Source organism: Grampus griseus (assembly GCF_964374135.1).
Source record: "Grampus griseus genome assembly, chromosome: 2".
NCBI lineage: Eukaryota > Metazoa > Chordata > Mammalia > Artiodactyla > Delphinidae > Grampus > Grampus griseus.
Window position 1 is genome coordinate 84,052,488 of NC_139018.1, and position 23,742 is coordinate 84,076,229.

The following is a 23,742-nucleotide window of genomic DNA, read 5'->3' on the forward strand; positions in this document are numbered from 1 at the left end:
TACGGGCTCATGTTCTGGAGACGAGGAGAAAATCCAAGAAGCCGGCAAAGAAAACCGCCCCCTCCACCACCCTTGGCATCGTACCCCTCCCCCCAGGCCCCACCACTCCCCGCACCGCCTCCCGCGGCCGCCTCGTGCTGCCCCCTGCGTTGGGACGACCGACCCACGGTTCTGATTGGTTGGAGACCGGGAGGGGGAGCCGAGGGCCGGATTGGCTGGCGGGGCCAGCGCAGGGCGGGGCGGCTGATTGGCGGAGCTGGCCGAGGGGCGCGCTGCTGATTGGCTGGGGACGAGGAAGCAGGAAGGAGGGCGGCGGAGGCTCCGCTCTCGGGGAGTTTGTGGGGGAACCGCGAGCGGCGTAGCGGATCCCGGAGCCCGGCCCCCGCCGCCCGCCCGTCCGGCTGCCTGCCCCGCCCGTCCGGCCCCCGCCGTCCGCCCGCCCCGGCCAGGCGCGCCCGCCCCCCCGACGGCCCCGCCCGGCCGCGGCCCCCGCTCCGCCCGCCCGGCCCCGGCCCCCAGGAGGAGGCGCTGACGCAGCAGCGTGGAGCCCGGGAATTGAGCGCCCCCGGGGGGTTCCAGCCGCCGGATTCCAGCCCGGCCGGGGCCTGCGGGAGCCCAGAGCCGCGCCGTCCGCGCCGCCGTCCCGGTGAGCTAGGGGCCGCGGTCGAGGATGGGGGAAGGGGCGAGCGAGCGGGAGGGAGCGAGCGAGGGAGGCAGACGAGTGAAGGGGAGAGGACCGGTCGCCCGTCAGCGCGCCCCACCGAGCGCGCCGCGCCGCCGCCCCCGCCAGCCCGGGAAGGGACGGACGAACGGACGGACGACGCGAAGCAGGTGCGGCCGCCCGCTCGCTCGTGCCGCCTCTCTCCCCCGGGTCCGGCGCCACGGTCCCGCCATCGGGGAGTGCGGAGCGCCTCGAGGTGACAGCCCCTGGGGGCCGCCCGCTTCGCAGGCCGGGGGCGGGGTGGGTGGGGGCCGCAGTGTGGCAGCTTGGCCGGGCGGCGGCGGCGCGGGCGTCCCGGGCGGCGGAGGGCGGGAGGACGCCGGTCGTTTCTCCGCCGAGGCAGAGCCGGCTCGCCTCCGAGTGCGCGGGCGGCGAGGCCCCCGCCCCCCCGTGCCCCCTCCCCCCATCGAGGTCCCCGAGGCAAGGGGCCGCGGCTGGGGGCGGCGCCGCGGGATCGCCAGCACAGGGTGGGGGGCGCCCTCCCGCGCAGGGAGCTGACCGGTTATTGCTGGATGGGGGGCAGGGGATGGGGGCCACACCGGGGCGGGGGTTAGTGTAGACCAGACCCGATCGGACTGGAAAGAAGGGAGGCGCCGAAGAGGGAAGGGAACCGGTTCGAGAAGCGAGTGTGGGCCGCGGGAGGCCCGGCGGGGACCGTGCGGAGCAGCGGCCGAGTCCGAGGTGGGGCGGGGGATCGAAGTTGTCAGACCGCCTCTAAGTGACAGCGGGACCCAGTGCTCGCGGCCGGGCCTGGCCCTGCCTGCCTCGCCGCCTCTCCTCCAGGGCCGGGGGCCGGGTCAGGTCGGGCCCGAGGGGCCCGCTTGGCGGCGAAGCGCCGGACAAAGGCGGCGCCGGAGCGGGCGCAGGTGGTGGCGTCGGGGAGGGGAGCGGGTCCGAGCCACCCACCCCAAGGGGAGGGCGACCGGGCCGGACTCTGCCCTGGGGATTGCGGGGGCCGGGACGACCGCCGGGAGGAGCTGCGGCACTGGCTCACGGCTCCAGCCTCGGATCACCTCGCTGTTCTGGGAAGAGTGGGGTCGACCCAGTGGGGCAGAGGGACAGAGGTGGGGGTGTGCACATGGTGGGCCTGGCCGGTGGCGACCGGGTTGCTGGACTCACCAGGAGAGAGTCCGGTGAGCAGCTCTAGAGCCTGCCAGGACTGAGGGGTTTCAGCAAGAAGACTCTGTCCACAGGCAGAGGGTTTATCCCACCTGGGACATCTCCCAGTCGCTCATTGTCATTAGTCTTAAGAGGGCAGAAGACCAGTTGGACTGGGGACTAGGAAATACCTCCCAGAAGTGCTCCAGCAATCCATGGACAGCTGCCTTCAGCACTAGTGAAAGAAGGTACTCACATAGAGAAATGAGAAGCTGAGTTTATAAACCCAGGCAGGAATTTAATTATTAAATAAAAAAGGTTTCCTTTCTATCACCTGAGAGACTTTCCTCCCACCTTTTCCACCCCCATGCCTTCTGCAAAAAGGAGAAAAGGACCCCAGAGAGACCACATGTCCTGGAGGAACACCACTGTCCTTGGCCAAGTAGAGGACATTTGGGAACCAGTGGCTTAAGCCATGAGTGCTTCTGACCCCACCAGTTACCAGCTCTAAGCTGGATGCTGTTTTTGCATATGTAAAAACCCACTCAGAGCTCCTGTGCCCTCTCCTGTGATCCCATACTTAATGGAAGAGTTGGGACCATAAAAACAGGGAGACTTAGGGTGTTTAGAATGTATATATTTGATAAAATCTGGGTCCCACCCCAGGAAGGTTTTGGTTATGAGCTGCTCCCAGCTGTGGTTGACTGTAATCCCTCCTTGGGAAAACCGCCTGTCACCCTTGCTTAGTCTGAGCATGGAGTTAATTCATAGCCACCCTCCATCCTCCTCCCCAAGAGGGTCTAGACCCCAGCCTGGGTGGAGTTGAGGCTTGTGGGAAAGGGAGGTATTACCTCATGCAGGAGACTAAAGTTTTTCTGAGAGAATTTAATTGTATGTCTAAGATCCAGAGGATGATGCAGCATCTCAAGGTCTTTATGTCTCCTGAGGGGCTCTCCAGTATGTATGTGATTTCTTTTGGTGGCAGTCAGAAGGGGGTGACCTGTCTGGCCACCAGAACCTAAAGGAGAATGGCCAAAACAATAATTCCCTCTTTGACAGGCTCTTACCTGGCAGGAGACTCATGTCAGTCAGATCAAGTGTTTAAGAGGGTTTGCTCTGGAGAGTTTAGCCAATGAAGAGTTTCTCTCTTTTTTATATCTCCCTCCCTTTCTTCCTTTCTGTTGCCCTGCTGTTCCCATGTCAGGCCTATGTTGTTATCATGACCTCCCTGTCCCTCCTGCTTCCTCTGGCCCTTCTGATCCAGTCTGTACACAGCTGGTAGATCATTCTTTGTAAAGCACTCCTTTCCCCATGTCACTCCCCTACCCACAAACTTGCAGTGACTCCCCTCTTCCTGCAGTCTCATCCTAGACAGTCTCCCTTAAGGCTCTCCCCTAGCCATGCTGCGCTGTGCATGTTTATCTCCCTGCATCTTTGCTCCTGCTGATTTCGCCAGTTGTCCCCAGTTAGGAGCCCCTTGCCTTCTTCTTCTCCTGCCTGAACCCTACTCTCATCCTTCATCTCAGACCACTCCAGGCCAGTGTTGCTTGCCTCTGAGATTGTGACCCTGGATTTTATAACATGGTGTCTTCTTGAGTGTTTTTGTCAGTTGGAAGTTTCTTAAGGACAAGGACAGTGTGAGTATTAAACCTTTGTGTGTGTGTGAGTATTCTAGGATTTCTGGTATAGTGCTGTGCACATCGTTTTTATTGAATGAATAAATGCAGTTGGCTGCTTAGTTGAGTGGGAGCGGAAGGGAAACGTTCCCTTCTGTTTCCCTAGAAATGCTAGTATAGGAGTTCTTGGTGGTTTCTGACCTTTTTAAGGCATATACATAGGGTGTATTTGGGGTGCTTTAGCGTGGGGAGCAAATGATTGCTTCTGATATTCCAGCTGGTGAAGTGTCTGTCCTGTGGATTGCTCACATGATACCATATAGACATGAATTGGAAAAGGACTGTAATCCTGTTTTCCTCCTACCTTACCAGGCCATTCTCGCTACCCGGCTTTGCTGCTCTTATGCAATTTTCCTTGTTGTCCGTGCTAAATGAATCCATATGTTTTATCCCTTCTCAATCCTGGGTGTAAATGGGGGAGAAAACACGGTTCTGAGAACAGAAAAGGAAGATTCCTGGGTCTGGCGTGTGGACAGGGCTTTGGGGACTGATGTTGGAGGAGTTGTTTATAGAGGCATCGCTGATATGGGAGGCACCATCAGTCCCACACTGGACCCATCAGAAAGGAGAGCTTATGATCCCAGCTCTCTTGGAACTTCCGTTTTTGTTTACCACCAACCCTGGGCCATGGGAGAAATGGGAGAGAGGACTGGTGACTGGTTTGAGTCTAGACATTGAAAAAATAAATTCCGCATCCATCCCCTTTCCCCCAAACCTCCCTTTTGTGCCCCAGTTTGATGATTAATGGACCAGCATTTCCCTTCCAAGCAGGAATGCCACCCCTCACAGTTGCCATGGCAATGCAGACCGCTCCCCCGTCAATTAAAAAAAAAAAATCCGCACTACTTCTCTCCTCCTTGCTTCTACAGTAGTAGGAGACAGGTTACCTCATAATGCATCTCCTGGCCTCTCTTCTCAGCTGCTTGGGCTGTTTGTGCTGTGTGTCCTAGAACACGGCCCTTCCTCTCGTTCTGAGGATGGTCTGAGTTGCTCCACTCTAAGCAAATTGTGCCCCTCTTGGATCTAGCAGCTCCTGGAACACTTTTACAAAGAAGCAGAGAAAATTTCTGCTTTTTTAATTCACCCACAATGCAGATTAAAAACCAAAAAGAGCCTTTTTCTATCTTTTCCTTTGGGGTTAAAAAAAAAAAATCCCCTCCACACTGTCTCTGGTACATAGAGGTGTAAGTTGGGGAGCGTTTTGACATCCATAAAGGAAGTTTCAGTAAACCTGGAAGGAATTAAGCCTCGCAGCATACAGAGTTCACATTGGAGTTCTGTGGAGATTTTCGATTTCTTTATTTTCATTCCTCCCCACCTCTGTCCCAGCATTCAGGAGGACTTGTGTGTTTTCATTTTATCTGTTCTTACTCCTCTTGGCCTTGCTCCGGCAACATCTGGCCTCAGCGCCCTGTCGCAAGGTGTCATTAAAGAGAAAAAAAAAAGCTTAAGGGGAAAATGTCTCTGGAGTTGAGAAGTTGCCTGTGTTGAACTAAGGCCGCCAGTTGAAGCTGCCGGGTTTATGGAGCATTATACGAACAGCCCCAACATTAAAGGGCCTCCTTTTTATGAATGGGTTGTGAAGAATGTAAATAAAGCAGCATCTTTCAATGGGGAAGCATTTTACATAAGCAATACTACCCCAGCCCCAGTATTTATGGGAATTTGCTAGCATAGTCTGGCAGAACTCACTTCCTTTGTGAACTTGCCATTGTGTTGGGGACTTTGGAGGGACAAGAAGAGTGTGCTTTGACACGGAGGGCAGCCCCAGTGCTCCTGCTCTGCAGGTCCCCGGCCTTGACGTGATGGGCCACCTCATGGCTGGAAGTGCCTGCTAACCCTGAAAAGGTGGACAATACAGCATTTAGTCAAGAGCCTGTGATGATTAGAAGCATAGGCTCCTTGCACCTGGGTTCTGAGATTCTGCAGCGCCTCACCCTTCAGGCTGCTTCTACCTCCCCGGAGAAGGGGACAGGGAGGTCCTGGATGATGAAATCCTGCCTGTTTTTAGGGGAGACACCTAACTGTAGTAAAATAGACTGGTTTGAATTTCAGCTCCTTTATGTTTCCCCTGCTCACCTCCTGGTACTGCCACTAATGAGCAGTAAACCGGCTAATAGGGAGAAGTAACAGCAGCAGTGGCCGTGAGGCTGAGGCTGCAGGCGCTCTGCTCAGGGCCAGACAAGTGCCCTTGGCTCCAATGAGCTGGCTTTGCAGAGTGGCTGAGTACTAGCCTGGCCCTGGGGTGCAGTGGAGGTATTGGTGTCCTGCCCTAGGTGACTTGGTCTAGCGGCTGGGGATCTAACTGTGGTGGGTTTGGTGAGCAGGCCTCAGGGCAAAGTCACATCCAGGACTTTGTGTGATGTCCCGGGAAGCATTTTCATCCAGATTCCATTTTTCCCAGTGGGAAACACCTGCAAAGATGGTTTGTTATTAACCTGTCTCAGCATCCCACCAGTAATAATAACAATAATAATAACATTGCCCTTGAGATCTTCTGCAGGCACCACGAATAAGAGAATGGGTTTGTCTCTCAGCCTCTCTGAGGTTTGAAATAGGAGCTTATTTCTGAGGCACCATAACCAAGTTACCTGAATGAAAAAATGACAAGTGACTGGTCTTAGTTAACAGGATCAATGCCAGGCAGAAACTTGAGGTCTGCATCTTTTTTCTTACGTTTCTGTTCCAATAGGTTTGCGGGATGGGGGTGGGGGCTTTAACACACCTGGTGTGTTAAGACACCTGGTGTGTCTCTGCCTCTTGTGACCCCAGGGTCTCACCTGGAGTGGTACTTACCACCCCATACTTCCCTTCCATCTTCAGTGCCTGTTTGGGCCCCAGCCCTCCTTACATGCAGCTCTTTCAGTTTCCTACCTGCAGAGGAGAGGGGTAGCCCTTCTTCAACGGCAGCTGCCTGTCTAAATGTTTGGGGAAAATTCAGTTTGTTAATCACATTCTCATCCGGCCAGGTGGTTTAGAGGTGAATTATTATTATTACTGTTTTTTTGGCTGTGTCTTGTAGCTTGTGGGATCTTAGTTGCCCTACCAGGGATTGAACCCGGGCCTCAGCAGTGAAAGCGCCAAGTCCTAACTACTGGACTGCCAGGGAATTCCCTAGAGGTGAATTATTAGTTTTTAGAGCATCTTTGCAGATACCACAGCAAAGGTATTAGGGTGTTGCTTGATGCCAGGATATCCTGATGTGTATGCCAGAATGGAAGATGGAGTCACGATTCCACTATAGTCAGGGTCAGCAGGCCCTCCTCAGTAGTGAGGGGTGTCCCTGGAGGCGTTCACACAGTTGGGACAAAGTGTAGAAAAGAATTGTAAAACAGATGAAATGACTGTAAGAGATAATCGTCAGAGAAAATTGGAAGGACTTGGACTTATTTGGCCCAAAGAGGTAGCCATAGAGGTCAGGTAATACATCTTCAAATATTAAGATGGCTGTTTGGAGTGTGATGACCAAATTTCTGTCTTCATTGCAGTCCGTGATGGAGATTTCATCTGATTCGAGACGTGGTTAGATGCATGGGGTGGGGGGGCAGTCTGTAGACTCCTTTCCTGGATTGACTGTTAAAATCAAGAAAACATGTCTTTGCAGCCCTTACCCCTTTCGAGGATATAAAATGGGTTTGTTTCAGAAGTGCATCTAAGAGCATATTGGGAACTTTGAGAGACTTTTCTGTAGAAACAGTTTGTAAAATTATGTTTATGTTCCCTGGCCAGTATATAGATGGCTCTTAATCGTAGTACATTTTCAATTCTTTTGTCGTGAAAAATCAGGAAGAACTAATAATGTGTTAATGCCAATAATTAAAACAGCACAGAGAAGCAGAATTGCACATGCAAGTTGATCTCGAATGTTGGTCTGTGACTCAGCAGCCGTCCTGTGTTGCGGTTTGGGGCGTGGGCTTGGGGACTGACACCAGCCACCCCGCCTCTGCCCTCGATGGTGTGGGAGTGTGGGCAAGTTCTTCTGCCTCTCTGTTTTCTCCACGTTAGAGTGAGATGATATCAGCCACCGGGAGTGGGGGGTGGCAAGGATGAATGAGAGTGACGGTGACTGTAAGAAGTAAGTGGAACGAGAGGAATAGTCTCCTGAGATAGCTAGGCAGGTTGGGAGAGAGAAGAAAGAGGACAGTCGTGGAAGAAGGTTGTGCTGTGTAATATGAGAGAATTCCTAAAGTAGCCTGTGGAACTGTAGATTATATTGAAGAGGCAAGGTGGACTCCTGGGGATGAGGGATAGTTTGGAGGTCAGAGTTTCTCTGGGCTGTAAGTTGGGCCATCAGTCTAGGGTGGAAATGTTATATGGGATGGAGCAGGTGGGCACCCAGATCTTCATTTGTTCAGTAAGCTCTTACTAAGCCCTGTGGATAAGATTTATTGGTAAGGAAGGCAGAGCCTGCCTGTCCCTGCAGAGCTTGCATAATGAGGGTGTTACTAAACAGTTAATTGGTTAGGCGTGAGATATTCAGGTTGGCTGCCTGTGTTTCTGTTCGTGCTGTGGGAGTATTGGGAAGCCCTGGTCTTGGGTCTTGTTCCTCATGGCTGTTTCATTCAGGACATCAGCACTTTGCTGGGGAGGCTAAGGGCAGAGCTCCCATGTTGGCCTGGCTGGCCAGTTTCTTGTGTTCAGGACAAGAGATTGCACCTCCAGTCTTGGCACGCCATCTTAGAAATCCAAGTTACTGGTTCCTGGAGTGTCCTGGTGGTTGAACCAGCACATATCCTTTGCCACTCCTGGGCAGGTGCCCGGAGCAGGCTGGTGAGCTGTTGCGTTTTTTGAAGAACGGTGCATCAGTACACGAGGTTTCCTCCTGGTTGACCTGTTGCTGAGCCTTGAGGTTCCCTGTCCCTGTTCCTGCTTTATTTTTTCCACACTTTAACTGCCGGGAGCAAATGGGTCCTGCTCCAGGAGGAGATTTGCTTCTGGCCTGGTCTGTGCACTGTGGAGTCTGGGTGGGAGGGTCTGAGGGAGCCTTAGCCTGGCGCTCCCTGTCCCCCAGCCTGGAGTAATCCTGTATGGAGCCAATGGTGGTGAGTCGGGAAAGCTGCATTTGTCTCCCGCCCTTTCCAAATGTTTAGGAAGCACATTTCTCAAAGTGCTGCCCATTTCCCATTGGGCTTAGTACACCTGGCAAGAAGTAGATCGTAGACCCTCAGTAAGAGTCTGAAAGTCCTGGCTCAAATGTGCCCTCTGGGAAGCTGCCATGGAGCCAAGCTCTCTGTACCGAGCTCCGAGCCCTCAGTCACAGCCCTGTCACGCTGTCTTGCCCTCTGTCTTCCTACCAGCCCAAGCTCCAGTTCCTCAGTCTGCTTTGCATTTTTCTTCAGCACTTGGCGTGATACTTGACATGTATGGGGAAAGAATGAGCTTGTGTTGAGCGCCTGCTGTATACCAGGCACTCTGCTAGGCAGTTGACACACACTCCTATTTAACTTGATCCTCGTAACAACCCTGCTGTGTAGGTAAGGAAACCAAGGCTCAGAGAAGTTCAAGCCATTGACCAAACCCACTTCGGATTAGCAGTGGCACGAAGTGGCTTCCAGCCCTGTGTGGGTCTTGCCTTGCTGAGCTGTGGCGAGGGGCCAGCAAACGTTGGCTGAATGAGCAAAGGTCACAGGAGGTGCCGTGTGCCTGGGAGTGAGCGACGGGTGCTCTGGCTTAGCTGGACCGACACCTGCACATAGAGGTCTGCCTGGTGCACACAGGAGCTGGGCACTGGGAAGAAGCTGGGGGAAGGTAGGTTGCCTTCAGTAGGGACATGTGCCTTAGAGGAAGCCTCTACAGACTAGTTTTGTATTGCATGTGATTACCTTCTAATTTGTCAGGGCTGAGTTTCTTAGAGCAGAGCACTGTGGTATGACTAAAATACAGTGTTCTCTGCCCACTGTCCTCACTCAGGGGTCTGTGTGTATATATTGACTTACAGGTCCCAGGGGTAAGTCTTGTCTCCCTCACTCTCAGCCCCCCTACCTGCAAGGAAGGGCCTTGCCCTGAGACTAGGGACTGGCTGTTTCCAGTGAGAAGGTGAAGGAGATTCCACCAACTCTACTGTTACTATATTCCTGTACTTAATTGCAATTCTAATGTAAAATGGAGAGGTCCATTTCATAGTCTGAGTCCCCTCCCTCCCCACAGAGATGTTAACAAGAGGTGTGATATCTGGCTTTGGGTCCAGAGCCAGCAGTACGTGGAGGTTCTGGATGCTCAGGTGTAGCTCTGGGCGCGTGTGTCTGGGCGCTCCCGCTGGGATGCTCAGCGTGGACAGGAGTAGCCAAAGGTGGGGCCTGGCTGTGGGGCTGGGCCGGTGGCTGCACCGGACCCTGTGTGGGGTGGGGATGGGCCTTCCCCTGCACTGCTGCTCCTGCCTCTCTGGGCTCCTGGGAGCCCCCAGTGTGAAGTGTGAGGAGCAGGTGGTCGACAGGCCAGAGGTAGGCTTGGTGCCTCCGGGGCAGGCGGGCCCAGCTCCTCAGATGGCCACGACCCGAGGGCAGTCTATAAAACAAGCCGCATCCAGACGGGTCAGGCCAGTTCCCTTTGGTCAGGCGCCGTGCTTCCTGCCCAGGTGTTTGTAGGGTCCCAGCCTGACTGCGGAGTAAATTGAGTACCCACAGCAAGTGAGGCTGAATGGGCACCAGGGAGGCCCTCTCTTCGGGGCAGTACCCTGGGGCTTGAGCTCTGAGCTGCTGGAGCCAAGGCTTCTGCTCTCTCTGGGAGCCTGCACTGAAGCTGCAGTCAGATGGCAGCAGCAGGCAGAGCGAGTGCCCTCTGACCCCATCCCCTGGGCCTTTAGCATCTGAAGATCTCGCCTTTCTTGTTTCTTGGAGGCGTGGAGCTGTTATTCAGGGTCTGTGGGATACAGTTTCTGCCCCTGCCCTCTTCGCTGCATTGTAAACCGAGCCCCCCAGAGTTCACCCCAGACTGAGTCCCGAGTGGGATAAGGGTGGCACGGCTGCATTTCCCGGGGTGGACACTCGGGTGTTTTCAATGGAACGGTAGCAGAGCAGGGGTCAGGTACAGGCTGCGTTTTCAGATTTCTCACCACTCCCGGTGGCTCTGGACTCCTCCTAATGTGGGGATTCGAGGGCTGAGGGCAGGCCACCCTCCACTGTCTGTGGGTCTGAAAGAGGGGGATCCCCAGGATGTTGGCCTGCCCGGTTCCTACTCTGCTAGGCTCCTGCATGGTCCCTAGTGTCATTCTCACCACCACTCTTAAGTAAAGTTCTTTCTGATGTGTCTCTTTGAGATGAGGCATCTGAAGTTCAGCAAAGTTAGGTAAGTTGCTCATGAGGGCCAGAGCTGGATCCAGGTCTGGCTGACTTAAAGCTTTGGCTGTTGCCATTTTACCGGCTCTAGGGGGTTCAAGAGATACCAGCCGCATCTTTATCTGGCTTTATCACAAGAATTTCAGGAGCTTCACCTCTCTGTTTTTCCATGAAGTAACATCAACTAAATTTAAAAGAACAGGAGCTTGCCTTTGTGCTCTTCCTGCTTTTCTTCTCTGATAGCAGAGTCAAGAAACTCAGTGTTCGTGAAAAAGTATTATTCCGTTGAGGGATGGCGGAGGGGGTTATTTTATTCCAAGAGAGATTGCAGAAGTGGGCAGTGCTTACTTAACTCGGTGCCTACTGTGTGGCTTTAGGGGTAATTGGAGGGAGGTGGCTTGGGTCAGGGCCCTTCCTGACCCTCACCCAGGGGACCACCTGGTCTGCTCTTACCTAAGACCGCCCCCCCAACCCCAAGTACTCCCTCCCATTACAGATAAACCAAAAAGCCTGAAAAGCATAATTTCAAGTGCAGTGGGTAAGAGAGGTTTCAGGAAGAGCAGTGGGGCAGAGCCCTGGGTCCTGAACCCCTAATGATGGGGGTGTGGGTGTGGCCTAGAGCTGGGTAAGTTAGGGAGAGCCATGGCCAAGGCTGAGGGCCTCTTTCTGCCCCAGGGCAGCCTCTGCTTGGGGGAGTGATCTGGTTTCGACCTGCTCATCCAGGCCCCCACCCTTGCCCTCGTTTCTCCTCTGGTGCCCACAGCCCATCTCCTCCAGGCCTTTGACCTGCTCTGGCACACAGTACCTTGGGTGTCCTCCACCTGCCCTGGTGGGCCGTGGGGGCTACGTATAAGGTGCTGCTGCAGCTTGAGGGCAAAAGACAAGGCCTCCCTCCTTTTCTATTTCTGTGGAGATGACTTCTCCCAGCCCTGGTCAGGCTTGTGATTTTGGATTCAACTTTTGATTCATTGGGTCTTTGGCTCGGAGGACCACCAGCCGGCCACTGTGCTTCAGACTGGTTTTCTTCAGTGAGGGCTTGCTTGACATGGTCTAGGCGAGCTCTAAGACGCCCTGGGGAGTCCCTCCTAGGAACCTTCTCCCGAGGGTGCCTGAACTACCTGCCCCTGGGAGGACAGGGCTTCCCAGAGAAGAGGAGGGTAGTCTGAGAGAAGCAGGGCACTCTTGTCTGTTGGTAGTGGCAGAAAGTTCCTGGTTGAGCTGGTGTGTAAGTGGGAGGGACAGGACAGCAGGATGGTTGGCAGAGCTGGAATGGGAACCAAGCCTCCTGCTTTCCCGGGATCTTCTTCCCCCATTGAGCTGGGCCACCCCTGCAGGTTGGAGGGGCCCTGGCAGGCTGGGCGCCCCTCCACCCAGCCCCACCCCAGGGAAAAGCTGCTGCCGAAGTTCTCACACGTCCATCTGGCTTCAAAGCATGACTCACTGACTCTCTTCAGCCTGGAGTGCAGTGCGCTAGGCAGCAGAGTCCCCAGCCTCTCCTCAGGAGCGTGAGTGACATTGCTGCCTTAGGCACCACGTGAAAGCAAGGAGTTCTGCGGGTGATGGGATTTGGCAAATTCAAGGGAGGCTAGCAGGAGGCCCAATATGCTTGATTTGAAAATGTGACTTGCACCCTTTGATTTAGAAGCTTCCTGGGATCATCAGCCTCAGGGACAGTGGGTGTCCCTGAGGGACGAAGAGGGAGGTGAAGGAGTGAGATACTCTGCTAGAAACAAATTCCCAGGTTCTGGGGACAGACTCCCGAAAGTGGAAGGCTTTTCTCCGAATCTTTTTCATATTGCAAGGGAAAGACTGAGTGGGACCAAGTATCCCAGAATCCCTGGGCCATCCATCCATGTAGCAAGTCTACCAGCAAATTGAGGGTGGGGGAAAGCGAGGGCAGACCAAGGACGACCATGGTCTGCTAAGAGCTCTTCATTGGCCAGGCTTGGAAACACCTCCCTGTGTTCGCTTTCTCTTTCCCATCCACTCCTCCTTACTCTGCTTGGTGTCCATGTCCTTAAAGGCCATAAGCCCAGGTGACCTCAGCCTTGGCCACCGGCCATTCCCAGGCCCGACTCCTCTGGTAACTTGGGGCCTGTTGAGGGGCTTTGGCCCCTGCTCAACTGTGTGGTCTATTCACTGTGCTCCTTCTCCAGGCCCTTTGGGGGTGGGGGAGGGCTGGGCGCAGGCTTCCCTAGGAAATACAGATGTGCTTCTCCTTGTTCCTGCTCCTTCACCTCTGGCACAGGGGTGCCCTGCCCTTGAGGGAAGGGCCTGGGGTTATAAGCAACTGGGATTCTTTTGAGGGCTAATAAGCGTGCTGAGCAATCAGGGATGGGTGGACACCCTGATTAGAAGAAAGAAAGCGTCTTAGGTAGCCTAGCAGATGCCTGAGGTTTTTCAGGAGCACTCCAGTCTGTGCTTCAGGAATGAATGGATTTGCCTCTGTGACTCTCTGTCCTGCCTGGGGCCTAGTCTCTGGGTATGCAGGTCCCCGCATGTGGCCAGAGCAATGCCTGGCACCCCGCCTCCCTTTTCCAGTTTTCCAAGTTCTTTCTCAGGGGTGAGGGACACCCCTGCTGCCCTCAGCCTGGTTTTTGGAGCACTCTTTCTCAACTAGTGGCATGTCTCTGGAGAGAGGGTAGAGGGTGACCCCAGCCACTGGCCCAAGGCCACAGGAGCTACTGGAAGGGCTCTGGATTCCCTGGGAGTCCTCAGGCTTGGGACTTTCAGGGTTAAATCCTGGCCCTGCAGGAACTGCTCCCAGCTCCTCTGGTGGAGCGAGAGTGAATAACAATAGCAGCGGAGAAATCAAGCTGAAAAGCTTGCTGGGCAGGAGGGGTCCCAGAGTGCTGGGGAGGGCAGAGCTCCGTCTGACACCTTACTCAGCAGCATCTTGCTTTGTTGGGGTGTAGGTAGGGAGTGAACAGCATAGTAGTCTCTGACCACCGATGCCGGCAGTGTCCGTCCCCCCGACCCTGCCCCTCAGCTCTCCATTGCCTGGGCTGTGCCAGCTTCCTGCACACAGCCTGCTGCCTTTTTCATTTACGGGGGTGCCCCGGGGGCCCAGGTATGTTGGAGGTGGGGAGGGTGTCTGCTAAGCAAAGTTAAGGGATGATGCCTGGTCGCAGGCATTTTCTGTCTGGAGCTCTGGGTTTCCTGTGACTCACCCCCATCCTGCCCCCTGCCTGGCATCTTGCCTACAAGGAGGGAGTCCTGAGGAATAAGGCAGGACTAACAGGGCTGCCTGGGTTTGTCGCCTGAGTTAGTTCTTCTATTTGGTACTTTCTTTTCCCAGCTCTTAGTGGCTGGTGGGCCTTTAAAGCTGTACCACAGGTCTAGAGTGTGGTCCCTGGGTTTCCTACCTGGGAATGCTGGCCCCAGCCTTACTGACATCCCTCCCCCAGGCACGGGCACTGGGCCGTTTGGAATCTGAACTAAGGTGGGGCTGGCTCCACGGGCTGGCTGAGACCTCCCCCCACAGGCTCCTCACAGCCAGGCCTTCACTCTTGAGGGGGCTTTCCAGCAATACCCAGGTTATGGCTGTCCTACTGTATGTGCCAGGCAGGTGTCCTCACAGGTGGACTTTGCCTCCTCCACGGCCCAGCAGGCAGGTTCCTCATCTCAGCTCCTCGCTGTCCATCTCCTTATCCTCCTGTGGCCAATCTCAGAAGCCTCGAGAAGGGGGAGGGGACTGATAATGTCTTTGAAGGAATTGGTGGGCTCCCACCACCCAAGCCCCTATCCTGGATCCATGTCCTCAGGACAGTCTCCTCCTGTCCTACGATGAGTATCTAGTGGGAGAAGAACAGGTGGAGACAACCGAGAGCTTTGCCCCCAGCTTCTTCTGTCTTCCAGCTCTGGGGTTTGCATTGCTCCATAGGGTCCCCAGGGGCTTGGTTCAGAGGAGAGTGGGGCAGCCAGTCCTTGCACAGCTGCTGGTAGCCTGACCCCGCTAGACCTTTGCACTCTGGAAGGGGGTGTCCCGGGAACATCCAAGCTGGAGATGGAGTGAGTGGCCAGAGTTACTGCAGGGGATGCGGGCCAGAGTTACTGCAGGGGATGCGGGCCAGAGTTACTGCAGGGGATGCGGGATGGGCTGCAGTGGGGGAGAAAGCAGGCCAGGGCAGGCTTCTCTCATTGCCTGCCTTATGTCCTGCAGCTTGGAGGTACTCCATGACACACACTCGGAGGAAGTCTCTTTCCATGCTGAGTTCGGGCCCCACGGGCCGCCAGGAGCCCCTGCAGATGGAAGGCAGCAGTATGGAGCAGGGGGCAGAGGGTGTGGAGCCAGGTCCTCCTGAGAGCCCAGGGCACCTCATGGGGCGCCGCAAGAACTACCCATTGCGGAAGCGCCCGTTAATTCCCGAGAAGCCCAAGGCCTGCAAAGTGCTGCTGACCCGCCTGGAGAATGTGGCTGGTCCACGGAGCGCAGATGAGGCTGATGAGCTGCCCCCCGACCTGCCCAAGCCCCCTAGCCCGGCCCCATCCAGTGAGGACACTGGCCTCCCCCAGCCCCGCAAGCGGCGCCTGGCCTCCCTCAACGCTGAGGCCCTCAATAACCTGCTGCTGGAGCGGGAAGAGACCAGCAGCCTGATGGGCACCCGCCGCAGCCGAGGGGGAGACCCCCACCGCAGCCGGGACCGTGACCGGGCCACTGGAGGCTGGGCCTCCTCCAAGAAGCGGCCCCGGCTGGGGGACCTCGGAGGAAGTCGGGACCTGTCCCCAGAGCCAGCACCGGATGAAGGGGCCCGCCGAGATGGCGATCCAACTCCCAAGAGACTGGCCAGCCTGAATGCAGCTGCCTTCCTAAAGCTGAGCCAGGAGCGGGAGCTACCCCTGCGGCCGCCTCGTGCCCATCCAGAAGCAGATGGGCACTCCACTGAGCCACCAGCACTGAGGGCCCCGAGGCCAAAGTGGGCCAAGGTCAATGGCAAGAACTATCCCAAGGCCCGGCAGGGGGCTGGCTCTGGGGAGGCTGCAGGCCCACCCGGCTGGCAAGGACACCCCGAGGAGCCATGGCCATCTGCCACCCCTCGTGGGCCGTCCAGCCAGCCACCTTACCAGCCCCTGAGCGAGGCTCTAGAGAGCCCCTTGGGGCTGCGCCCTCACCTGCCCCTGCTGATGGGTGGGCAAGCAGCCTTGAAGCCGGAGCCCGGGCGCCCAGGCGAGGAGTCACCTGCCCCCAAGCAGGAACTGCACCAGCCCTCTTTCCCCGCACCCCAGCTCTCCCCGCTACCGATGCCTGGCAACCCCGCCGACTACAGTGGCCTGTGTGGTGGGCCTGAGCTCACCGCGCTAGGCAGCTTCTACCTGTACTGCAGCCAGGCCGGGCTGCGGTGTGGGGGCTACCCCTCCTGCTCCGTGCTCCCCGAGGACAAGCTGTCCCCAGTGGCTGCAGCTAACGCGGGGCTCCTCTTGGCCCCGAGCTCAGTGCCCGCCACGGGCACCCACTTCCAGCACCCTCCATGGGGTTCTCGCTACTGCTCCAGTGAGGATACTGGAGTGAATGGCTACAGCATCTGTGAAATGTTGCCCCCGTCTCTTACCCACATCGGCACTACCTGTGGCGGCTGCCCCTACAAAATGCCTTTTGCAGCAGGTATGCCTTCCTGGAGGTGGGGTACACCAGGGAGTCTCTGAGAAGCAGTGTCCCAGGAGGGTGGGGCGCACTGGCGTCTGTCTACCGCGTGGGAGAGTCGGGGGTTTTGAGAAGGGAGGATTCCTCTAGTTTTGTGCCCCCAGCCTAGGAGATTCCCAGGAAAGAGGCCCGTGTTTAGCTCTTAGCAGCCCTGCTCCCTCCCCACTGTCTATGGAGGTTTCTCGGCATGGCAGTTAGGTAGCTTTGTGGTGGTGAAGTGGGCAGGGTGTGTCTCTCCTCCCTCTCCACTGGGATGCCCATTCTTAGACTCTGAGTAGCAAGTTAGATGCTGAAATTAGCACTTTTGCCAAGTTCTTCCCATGTCCTTCTGCCTTCCTCGAGGAAAACTGGAATTCCTTACTTCCCGGGAACCCAGACCATCTGCATGCCAACCGAGTTCAGCATTCACGGGAGGGGTGGTGGGTACCAGGCCCCGTAGGTGGTACCAGCTGCAATAGGACAGCTTTGTCCTGGCCATACAGGCCTTGAAAGAGAAGTAATGCTCAGACTTAGAATCACCTTGCTAGGTACAGACCGGGTGGGCACACTCTGAGAACAGACAGACTGCCATCAGGGCCTGGGCTTTGGTGTCTACCTTCTTGGCAAGATCCAGACACCTGAGAGTCTCGTGCTGTAGTTGTTGAGACATCCCTAAGTGATCTCTCTTTCCCCAAACTGGCAGGAGTGTCCTCACATGCCTCTCCAGGCTCCCTTCCTGGCTCCTGGGTGGAAGTGAGGTGACCAGAGCCATGCTAGCCAGCAGGTCTGCCCTGCTGCTGGTGAAGTGAGGGGCCAGGCCTTCTCAGGGCTCTCCCCTCCCCTGCACAGCCCTTCTTGAAGGGGTCCATAAAACAACTTTATAAACTGGTTGACTCTGGCCAGACTGGTTGTTTCAGGTTCTCGCATGAGTTGGAGCTCTAAGAAATGAGAACAAGCTTCTTTCTAGGCTCTTCTTTTTTCTTCCGTACCACTCTCTAAGTCTAGTCACTTAAACTGTGGGACCCAAGACCCCTAGCCCCTTGCCCTGGGACACCAGTAAGCATCATGTGCCAGGCGCTTGTTCTTAGTGCTTTATATATGGGAGGCCATGTGGCATGTTAATTGAGCACAGACTCTGGAGCCAGACTGAAATGTTCTCCCCACTTCTTCAGCCACGTGACTGTGGGACAAACCAGTAACCACCCTGTGTCTCAGTTTCCTTAATTGTAAAATGGGGGTAAATGGTACCTACCTCATAGGGTTGTTGTAAGGATGTGAAGAATTAATATGTTGATAGGAAAACACCTAGGACACACTATATGATACTCACAACTACTACTTCTGTTGCAAGGCACGGAAAGGTAAAGTGACTTGCCTGAAGTCACACAGCTGGTAAGTGGCAGATCTGGGACTCATATCCTGGTCTCACTCCAGATCCCCTGCTCCTAAGTACGGTGGAAACCTTAGAGAAGGAAGATTAAGTCAGAGCTTAGAGATGCCATTCCCATTACTTCCCCTTCTCTCAGGCTAGAAGAGGAGATGGAGATGTCTGTGGGCCAGTCTCCAAGGTCAAGAAAAACCCTTGGCCAGTCACTGATCATCTCCCTTAACAGCCTCTGACGCCACCTGCCACCTCAGTGGCCTTTGGGTTCACGCTTAGAATTAAAAGAAGAAGGCCCTGAAAGCAGAGGGACTGGGGGTTCCCTGCTTATCCTTACCTGCCCTGACCTCCCTCTCTCCTTTTCCCAGAAGGCTGCAGGTCCCTGGGCCAGCTGGAATTTCCTCTCCCAGAAGCCGGCCACCCTGCCTCACCTGCCCACCCCCTCTTGGGATGCCCTGTGCCCAGCGTGCCACCTGCAGCAGAGCCTGTCCCCCATCTTCAGACACCCACCTCGGAGCCCCAGACGGTAGCTCGCGCGTGCCCTCAGAGCGCCAAGCCTCCTAGCGGCTCCAAGTCAGGTCTGCGCACGGGCTCTAGCTGTAGGCACACTGCACGGAGCAAGGCTGCCCGCAGGCCCAGCCACCCCAAGCAGCCTCGCGTCCAGCGCCCACGCCCCCGCCGCCGCCGCCGCCGCCGCACTAACGGCTGGGTGCCCGTTGGGGCTGCCTGTGAGAAAGCCGTCTATGTCTTGGTGAGTGCCAGCTCTCAGCTGATGGGGAGAAGGGAGGGTGGCGGTTAGGGACATAGGACCTGCAGTGAGTTGGGTCCCAGGAACCCCTGGCTCTAGCCACTCTGAGAAGTGACAAGGGGTTCAAGCTCAGTTGTACCCCAGGAACTGATCACACTGGCCCGGCCTGCTCCCCCAACCCGTACTGATCCTGTGCCCTGTGCCTTGGGGAGTCACGGAATGCACAGTCAGTCACAGCTGGTGGCTGCCATCTCTGTCACCGACTCTTAGGGAAGCCTCCTGAAGTGTCTTCACCTCTCATCCCGGATTATAAAGTGGAGGACTTCCCTGGAGGCTTTTTGGATAAGTATGTATAGGGGAAATTGAGATAGGCAGAGAAAATTGGTGATACAGGAACATCTGGGATGATGAAAAGAATGTAGACTGAAATGTATCTAGCACGTCTTAGGTGCCAGAACCGAACTAAGCACTTTACATGCATTATCCGCTTTCATCATCACCGCCGCCCCGTGAGGTACGCACACACCCCGTGGTCCTAGAACTACCCTCATTTCACAGACGAGGAAACAGGCTTAGCAGTAGATTAAGTCATTTGCCTGTGATAAGGCTTTGCTGCTTATACCATGGTGGTTTAAGAGTCAAACCCAGACTGCCCATTAGGAATCTTGAGGACCTGCCCGGTGCTGGGGGCTTGGAGCACGAGAGCCGGCTGTCGTGGGTGTGGTGGTCGGAGTGCAGGCCCAGAAGTTTCGAGCCACTTTCTTACCCCTGTTCCCATTTCTCTTCCTTTCTCCAACGGTGAGGATTCCCTTTCCTGCCCCTGAAAGCCAGGCTCAGGGAGGAGGGGCCAGAGTGCAAACCACTTTGGCAGTCTCCCATCCTCAGCGGTTTGACTGCCCTGAGGAGAGCACAGAGAGGATGTCACTCCCTCCGCATGCTGAATGCGGCCCCACAAGCCTTGTTTGTGTCATTGGTTTGTTGCTCAGGATGAACCGGAACCAGCCATCCGAAAGAGCTACCAGGCGGTAGAGCGGCATGGAGAGACGATCCGAGTCCGGGACACTGTCCTGCTCAAGTCAGGCCCTCGAAAGACGTCCACACCTTATGTGGCCAAGATCTCTGCCCTCTGGGAGAACCCGGAATCAGGTACCCCTTGTCTAGAGTTGGACCTGGCACTAGTGTCCTGCGTCCTTGGCAGAGTCTGCCTTCCACTAAGCCAGCGTCTGTCTGGTGCTCAGGGCTGCAGACGGCCTTGTGCTTGGGTTGGATCAGCTCATTAACCTTTCCAGCCATCAGGGCCTGAGCGCCTGTCACCCTGCCTCACCTGTCAGTGCCTTTTCCTCCTCCTTCCTCCATGCCTAACAGCATTCTAGGCCACTGAATTGCCAGACTTGGCCCAAGGCAGGGGATAGGGGTGGCCAGAGCCTGCAGAATTGGCCTAGGCTTTGAAGTTGGATGAGCCTCCAGGGCAGGTGGCCAGCCCGCCTGCCTATCTAAGTAACTCTGGAGCTGCCAGCTCAAGCCCTGATTGCTTCTCTTTCCCCCCTAGGAGAGCTGATGATGAGCCTCTTGTGGTATTACAGACCAGAGCACTTACAGGGAGGCCGCAGTCCCAGCATGCACGAGGTGAGCTGCCTGGCGGGGGAGAGGCTGGGGCACTGAGAACGTGGTATGGGGGGGTGGGGCAGCCTGGGCATTCAAGTCCCTGGACTCATTACCTTGGACACCAGAGAACCTGGGGAAAGGCCTGAGTTTTAGCCTCTTTTCCCAACACTGCCCCAATTCATGTTTTGAAGGGAATAGTAACCTTTGTCTTGAAAGGTGGGGCAGAAAGGGAGCCCCCAAGAGCAGGGTGCCAGAATGGGAGCAAGTAGTTGTGTCTTCCTGGCGACAGGAAAGGGGAGGTGGAGCTGCACACCTTTACTGTCTGCAGCAGGAGAGGGAGGGGAGAAAAGTCTCTACTGACACCCCTTGCTATCTACCAAGCCGTGTGTGGGTTGCTCCACCCCCGGTCTGGGCTCCCTTTTACTTTTTTTCCCCTCTCTGGGACTTTTCATCTAAATGGGAGAATGCACACCAATTCCCCTCTCCTCCCCTGGGCTGGGGTGGGGGTCGGGAGGCTGATGTCAGTCAGAGGCTGGAGCGGGTACTTGGCTGCTCCTGAGTAGGACAGGACCTGGGAGGAATGCCTTGGGCTGCTTGATGAGGAGCAGTTAGGCTGAAATTCCAGGGAAGCTCCCTAGCTTCCTGGGCACTAGCTGGAGTTGTCTATCTCAGGTCAGGAGTCCCAGCAGAGTGGTTAATGTCTGCCTTGCTCCTGGAGCTAGGTGCTTCCCACCCTGGTAGCCAACCTCCTCCTCCCTCCCCTTGAGCCTTTGCAGAATGAAGTCTTTGCATCGAGACATCAGGACCAGAATAGTGTGGCCTGCATTGAAGAGAAGTGCTACGTGCTGACCTTTGCTGAGTACTGCAGGTGGGTGGTGCCCTGTACCTCTGGCTAGCCTCTCCCCTCAGACTTCCCAGGGCTATTTGGGTGCTGCCTGTGATCCCCAAGGGGATCTGACTCACTGGGCCTGACCTCCTAGAACTTTCTTCCCACAGTCTGCTTCCATCATGTAATTTTTATGGAAAATAAAAAAAAGAAAAATTGTTCCCCCTCTGAGGCAGAGTGATTGGGGCAGAGTTGCAGAGTCGGGGATAGTTAGAGTACTGCTCTCAGAAAAAGTCAAGGAGAATTGACAGGTGATTGGGAGGGAGGCCCTGGTAGGTGTGGTTCCCCAGTGACAGAGAAGATGGTTGGCAGAGAGGGCATAGGCCCAGGACAGGGATGGAGGCAGCACCTGCCCTTGTGGAGGTGGGAGGGGGTGTCCCAGCCCTCTGGGCAGGGTAGGGAAGGAATTGGTCTTCCTGCTAAGATAGCTGTGGTAAAGACAGCGAATGGTGTGTCACTGCAGATTCTGTGCCATGGCCAAGCGTCGAGGCGAGGGTCTCCCCAGCCGAAAGACAGCACTGGTGCCCCCCTCTGCGGACTACTCCACCCCGCCACACCGCACAGTGCCCGAGGACACGGACCCTGAGCTGGTGTTTCTTTGCCGCCATGTCTATGACTTCCGCCATGGCCGCATCCTCAAGAACCCACAGTAGCCCCCTCACGCCCACACTGGGGCTGCCCACGGGCAAGTGGGGCTCAGGGCAGGGGGCACTGCTTGAAGCACAGCACTTGGTTAAGGGGCCACAGGAGCCTGAGGTGGCTGGCCTGTGGTTCTCTTGTGGGGGGAGGGCAGGGGCCCCTATGGATTTGGGCCCCATGGGAGGGAAGGGGAGGCCAGGGTATATGAAAAGCATCAGAGCCCTCAGCTTGGCCCAGGGCACCTCTCTGTGGTCCCCTGGGCAGAGGCTCCTGAAGAAGCAGTCTTCCCTGAGGCTGGGCCAAGCCTCAGGGGCATGGCCCCTGGGGGGATTGGGGGAAGGTCCTTCAGGAACCAGGCCCTTCTTTGTCCTCCCCTGGGCCCTTCAGGGGGGAGTGGGAGCCAGCTTTACCTCACCCACTGTGACCCGCTGCTTCCCCATTAGCCTGGGACCAGGCTCTCCCAGATTCTAGCACAGCTCCGAGCTCATTCCTTTGAGGCCTAGGGAGCCAAAGTCTGGCTCCCAGAGCATTGACTTTCTCTTCCTGGACTTGGGGCCTTTCTCTGGCATTCCTCCTTTGCCCCTGCAGTAGCCCCTGGTGCTGGGACAAGTTACCAGCCCTCACAGTCATGGGTGTGGCCCCCTTGTGGGAGTCAGCTTCCTGTCCACCTCCTGGTGAAGGCCACCCAGCAGGTCTGGCCTCCCAGAAATTAACTGATCAACATGGGGTTTGTCATGTCTGGGAGAGCAGAAGGGAGCTGGGAGGGGGTGGGGGCAGGGGGCAAGGAAAATTGCTACCTGATTTATTGAAGACTTTTCCTCTTGCCTTACACTTAGAGGTTTAGGAAACCTCTTGCAGAACTTCACACATGACTTTTCAAGCCACACCCACCTGAAATCAAACCAAAGGAGTGCTGTGGCTCCCCTTGCCCTGCCACCTCTTACCCTAGTCTTTTGTAGATTGCACTAATTTACATCCCAGCGAGAATCAACACTGTATCAGTCCACAGACCTGCTGAGCTGCAGCCTCTCACTCTAGGAGCTAAGGACCTGCATTTTCAGTTTGTTCCTGTTGCCCAGGGGCCCTGTTCTCACCTCATGCTGCTCCCCAGAGTAGATTAGGAGACTCAGCCCCCTGCTATCCTTGCCAGAACTAGGCCCTGGCCCTGGCCCTGGGGCACTCCGTGTGGCGGCTGGAGCAGTCTGGTTCTTTCCTATTTGTACCAAAGAGGAGCCTGGTAGGGAGAGGGAGTGTGGCTTGGGCCCGGCGCTGGGCACATGCTCGTGAGTGATTCCACAGGCCACAACCCTGGGGACAGGAGTCAAGGAGGGCAGCACTGGGTCCCCCTCCCCTAGGGAGGGGCAGACAGACCCTGCAGGCTGAGGAGGTGGCACTGGGTGAGGACAGTTGGGCGGGAGGTGGAAGTGAATCCTGAGGGCACTCCCAGCGATCCCCCAACCCTGTGCTGTCCCTGAGCAGATGGCTGCTCCTGATTGGTCATTGGGCTTGGGTGAGGCCTGGACCATTCAGAGGTGAATTTACACTTGGGAAGCCCAACCCCAAACCTGAAGGGAAGGAACTTGGGTCCCCTTGTATTGAATAAGCTGTTTGGAGGAAGGCATCATCAGTCCAGGAGGGCGGGGCAGTAAGAGAGGTTGGCAGAGTGGCCGTGGGGTGGGGCCGTGGTGGCTCTGGAGACCCAGCCTTGGAGCCTGCTCTTTCCCAGGGCGCTGGGCCCTTGCTGCCAAGGAGCCCAGCCTCACCCAGCAGGAGATCAGGCCCCTCGTCTCCCAGGAGGCAGGGTCCACTGCCCACAACTTAAATGCTTTTGAAATCTCTTAGATGTGGAAATATTTTTTCGAACCTGAAAATGCAGCTGGTAGAATTTCAATGGAAGCATAATTCATGTAAAATATATTTTAGTTGATATTTTGTAAAATGCACTTTTTGTGTGTGTCGACCCTGGTTTCTCAGATCTGTATTTCAGTGTTTACAAGGGAGGGAGGACCTTTCCTCACCTCCCTTTTGACAGAGATTAGAAGTACTTCTTTAAGAAAAAAAATAATAAATTTGAGAAATTGTATTGATTTAGAA

General features: G+C 55.9%; 1 protein-coding gene across 2 annotated transcripts; it reads left to right on the plus strand.

Moving 5' to 3' along the window:
* Positions 1 to 529: 529 nt before the first annotated feature.
* BAHD1 (bromo adjacent homology domain containing 1) lies at positions 530 to 23,742 on the plus strand. Of its 2 annotated transcripts, none has more exons than XM_082649597.1 (7): positions 530 to 646; positions 14,932 to 16,371; positions 18,139 to 18,521; positions 19,505 to 19,664; positions 20,068 to 20,144; positions 20,891 to 20,991; positions 21,473 to 23,742. In XM_082649597.1, exons 2-7 carry the CDS (start codon positions 14,946 to 14,948, stop codon positions 21,660 to 21,662), a joined length of 2,337 nt encoding a protein of 778 aa, XP_082505723.1. In that variant the 5' UTR covers positions 530 to 646; positions 14,932 to 14,945; the 3' UTR covers positions 21,663 to 23,742. The 2 variants fall into 2 exon arrangements, with proteins under 2 accessions (XP_082505723.1, XP_082505724.1); XM_082649598.1 differs by having other exon boundaries at positions 20,900 to 20,991.

Coding starts and splice junctions, on each gene's coding strand:
- BAHD1 (XM_082649597.1), top strand. CDS start 14,946: ATGACACACACTCGGAGGAAGTCTCTTTCCATGCTGAGTTCGGGCCCC. Junction 20,145..20,890: donor GCAGTCCCAGCATGCACGAG/GTGAGCTGCCTG, acceptor CCTCCCCTTGAG/CCTTTGCAGAATGAAGTCTT. Junction 20,992..21,472: donor ACCTTTGCTGAGTACTGCAG/GTGGGTGGTGCC, acceptor GTGTCACTGCAG/ATTCTGTGCCATGGCCAAGC.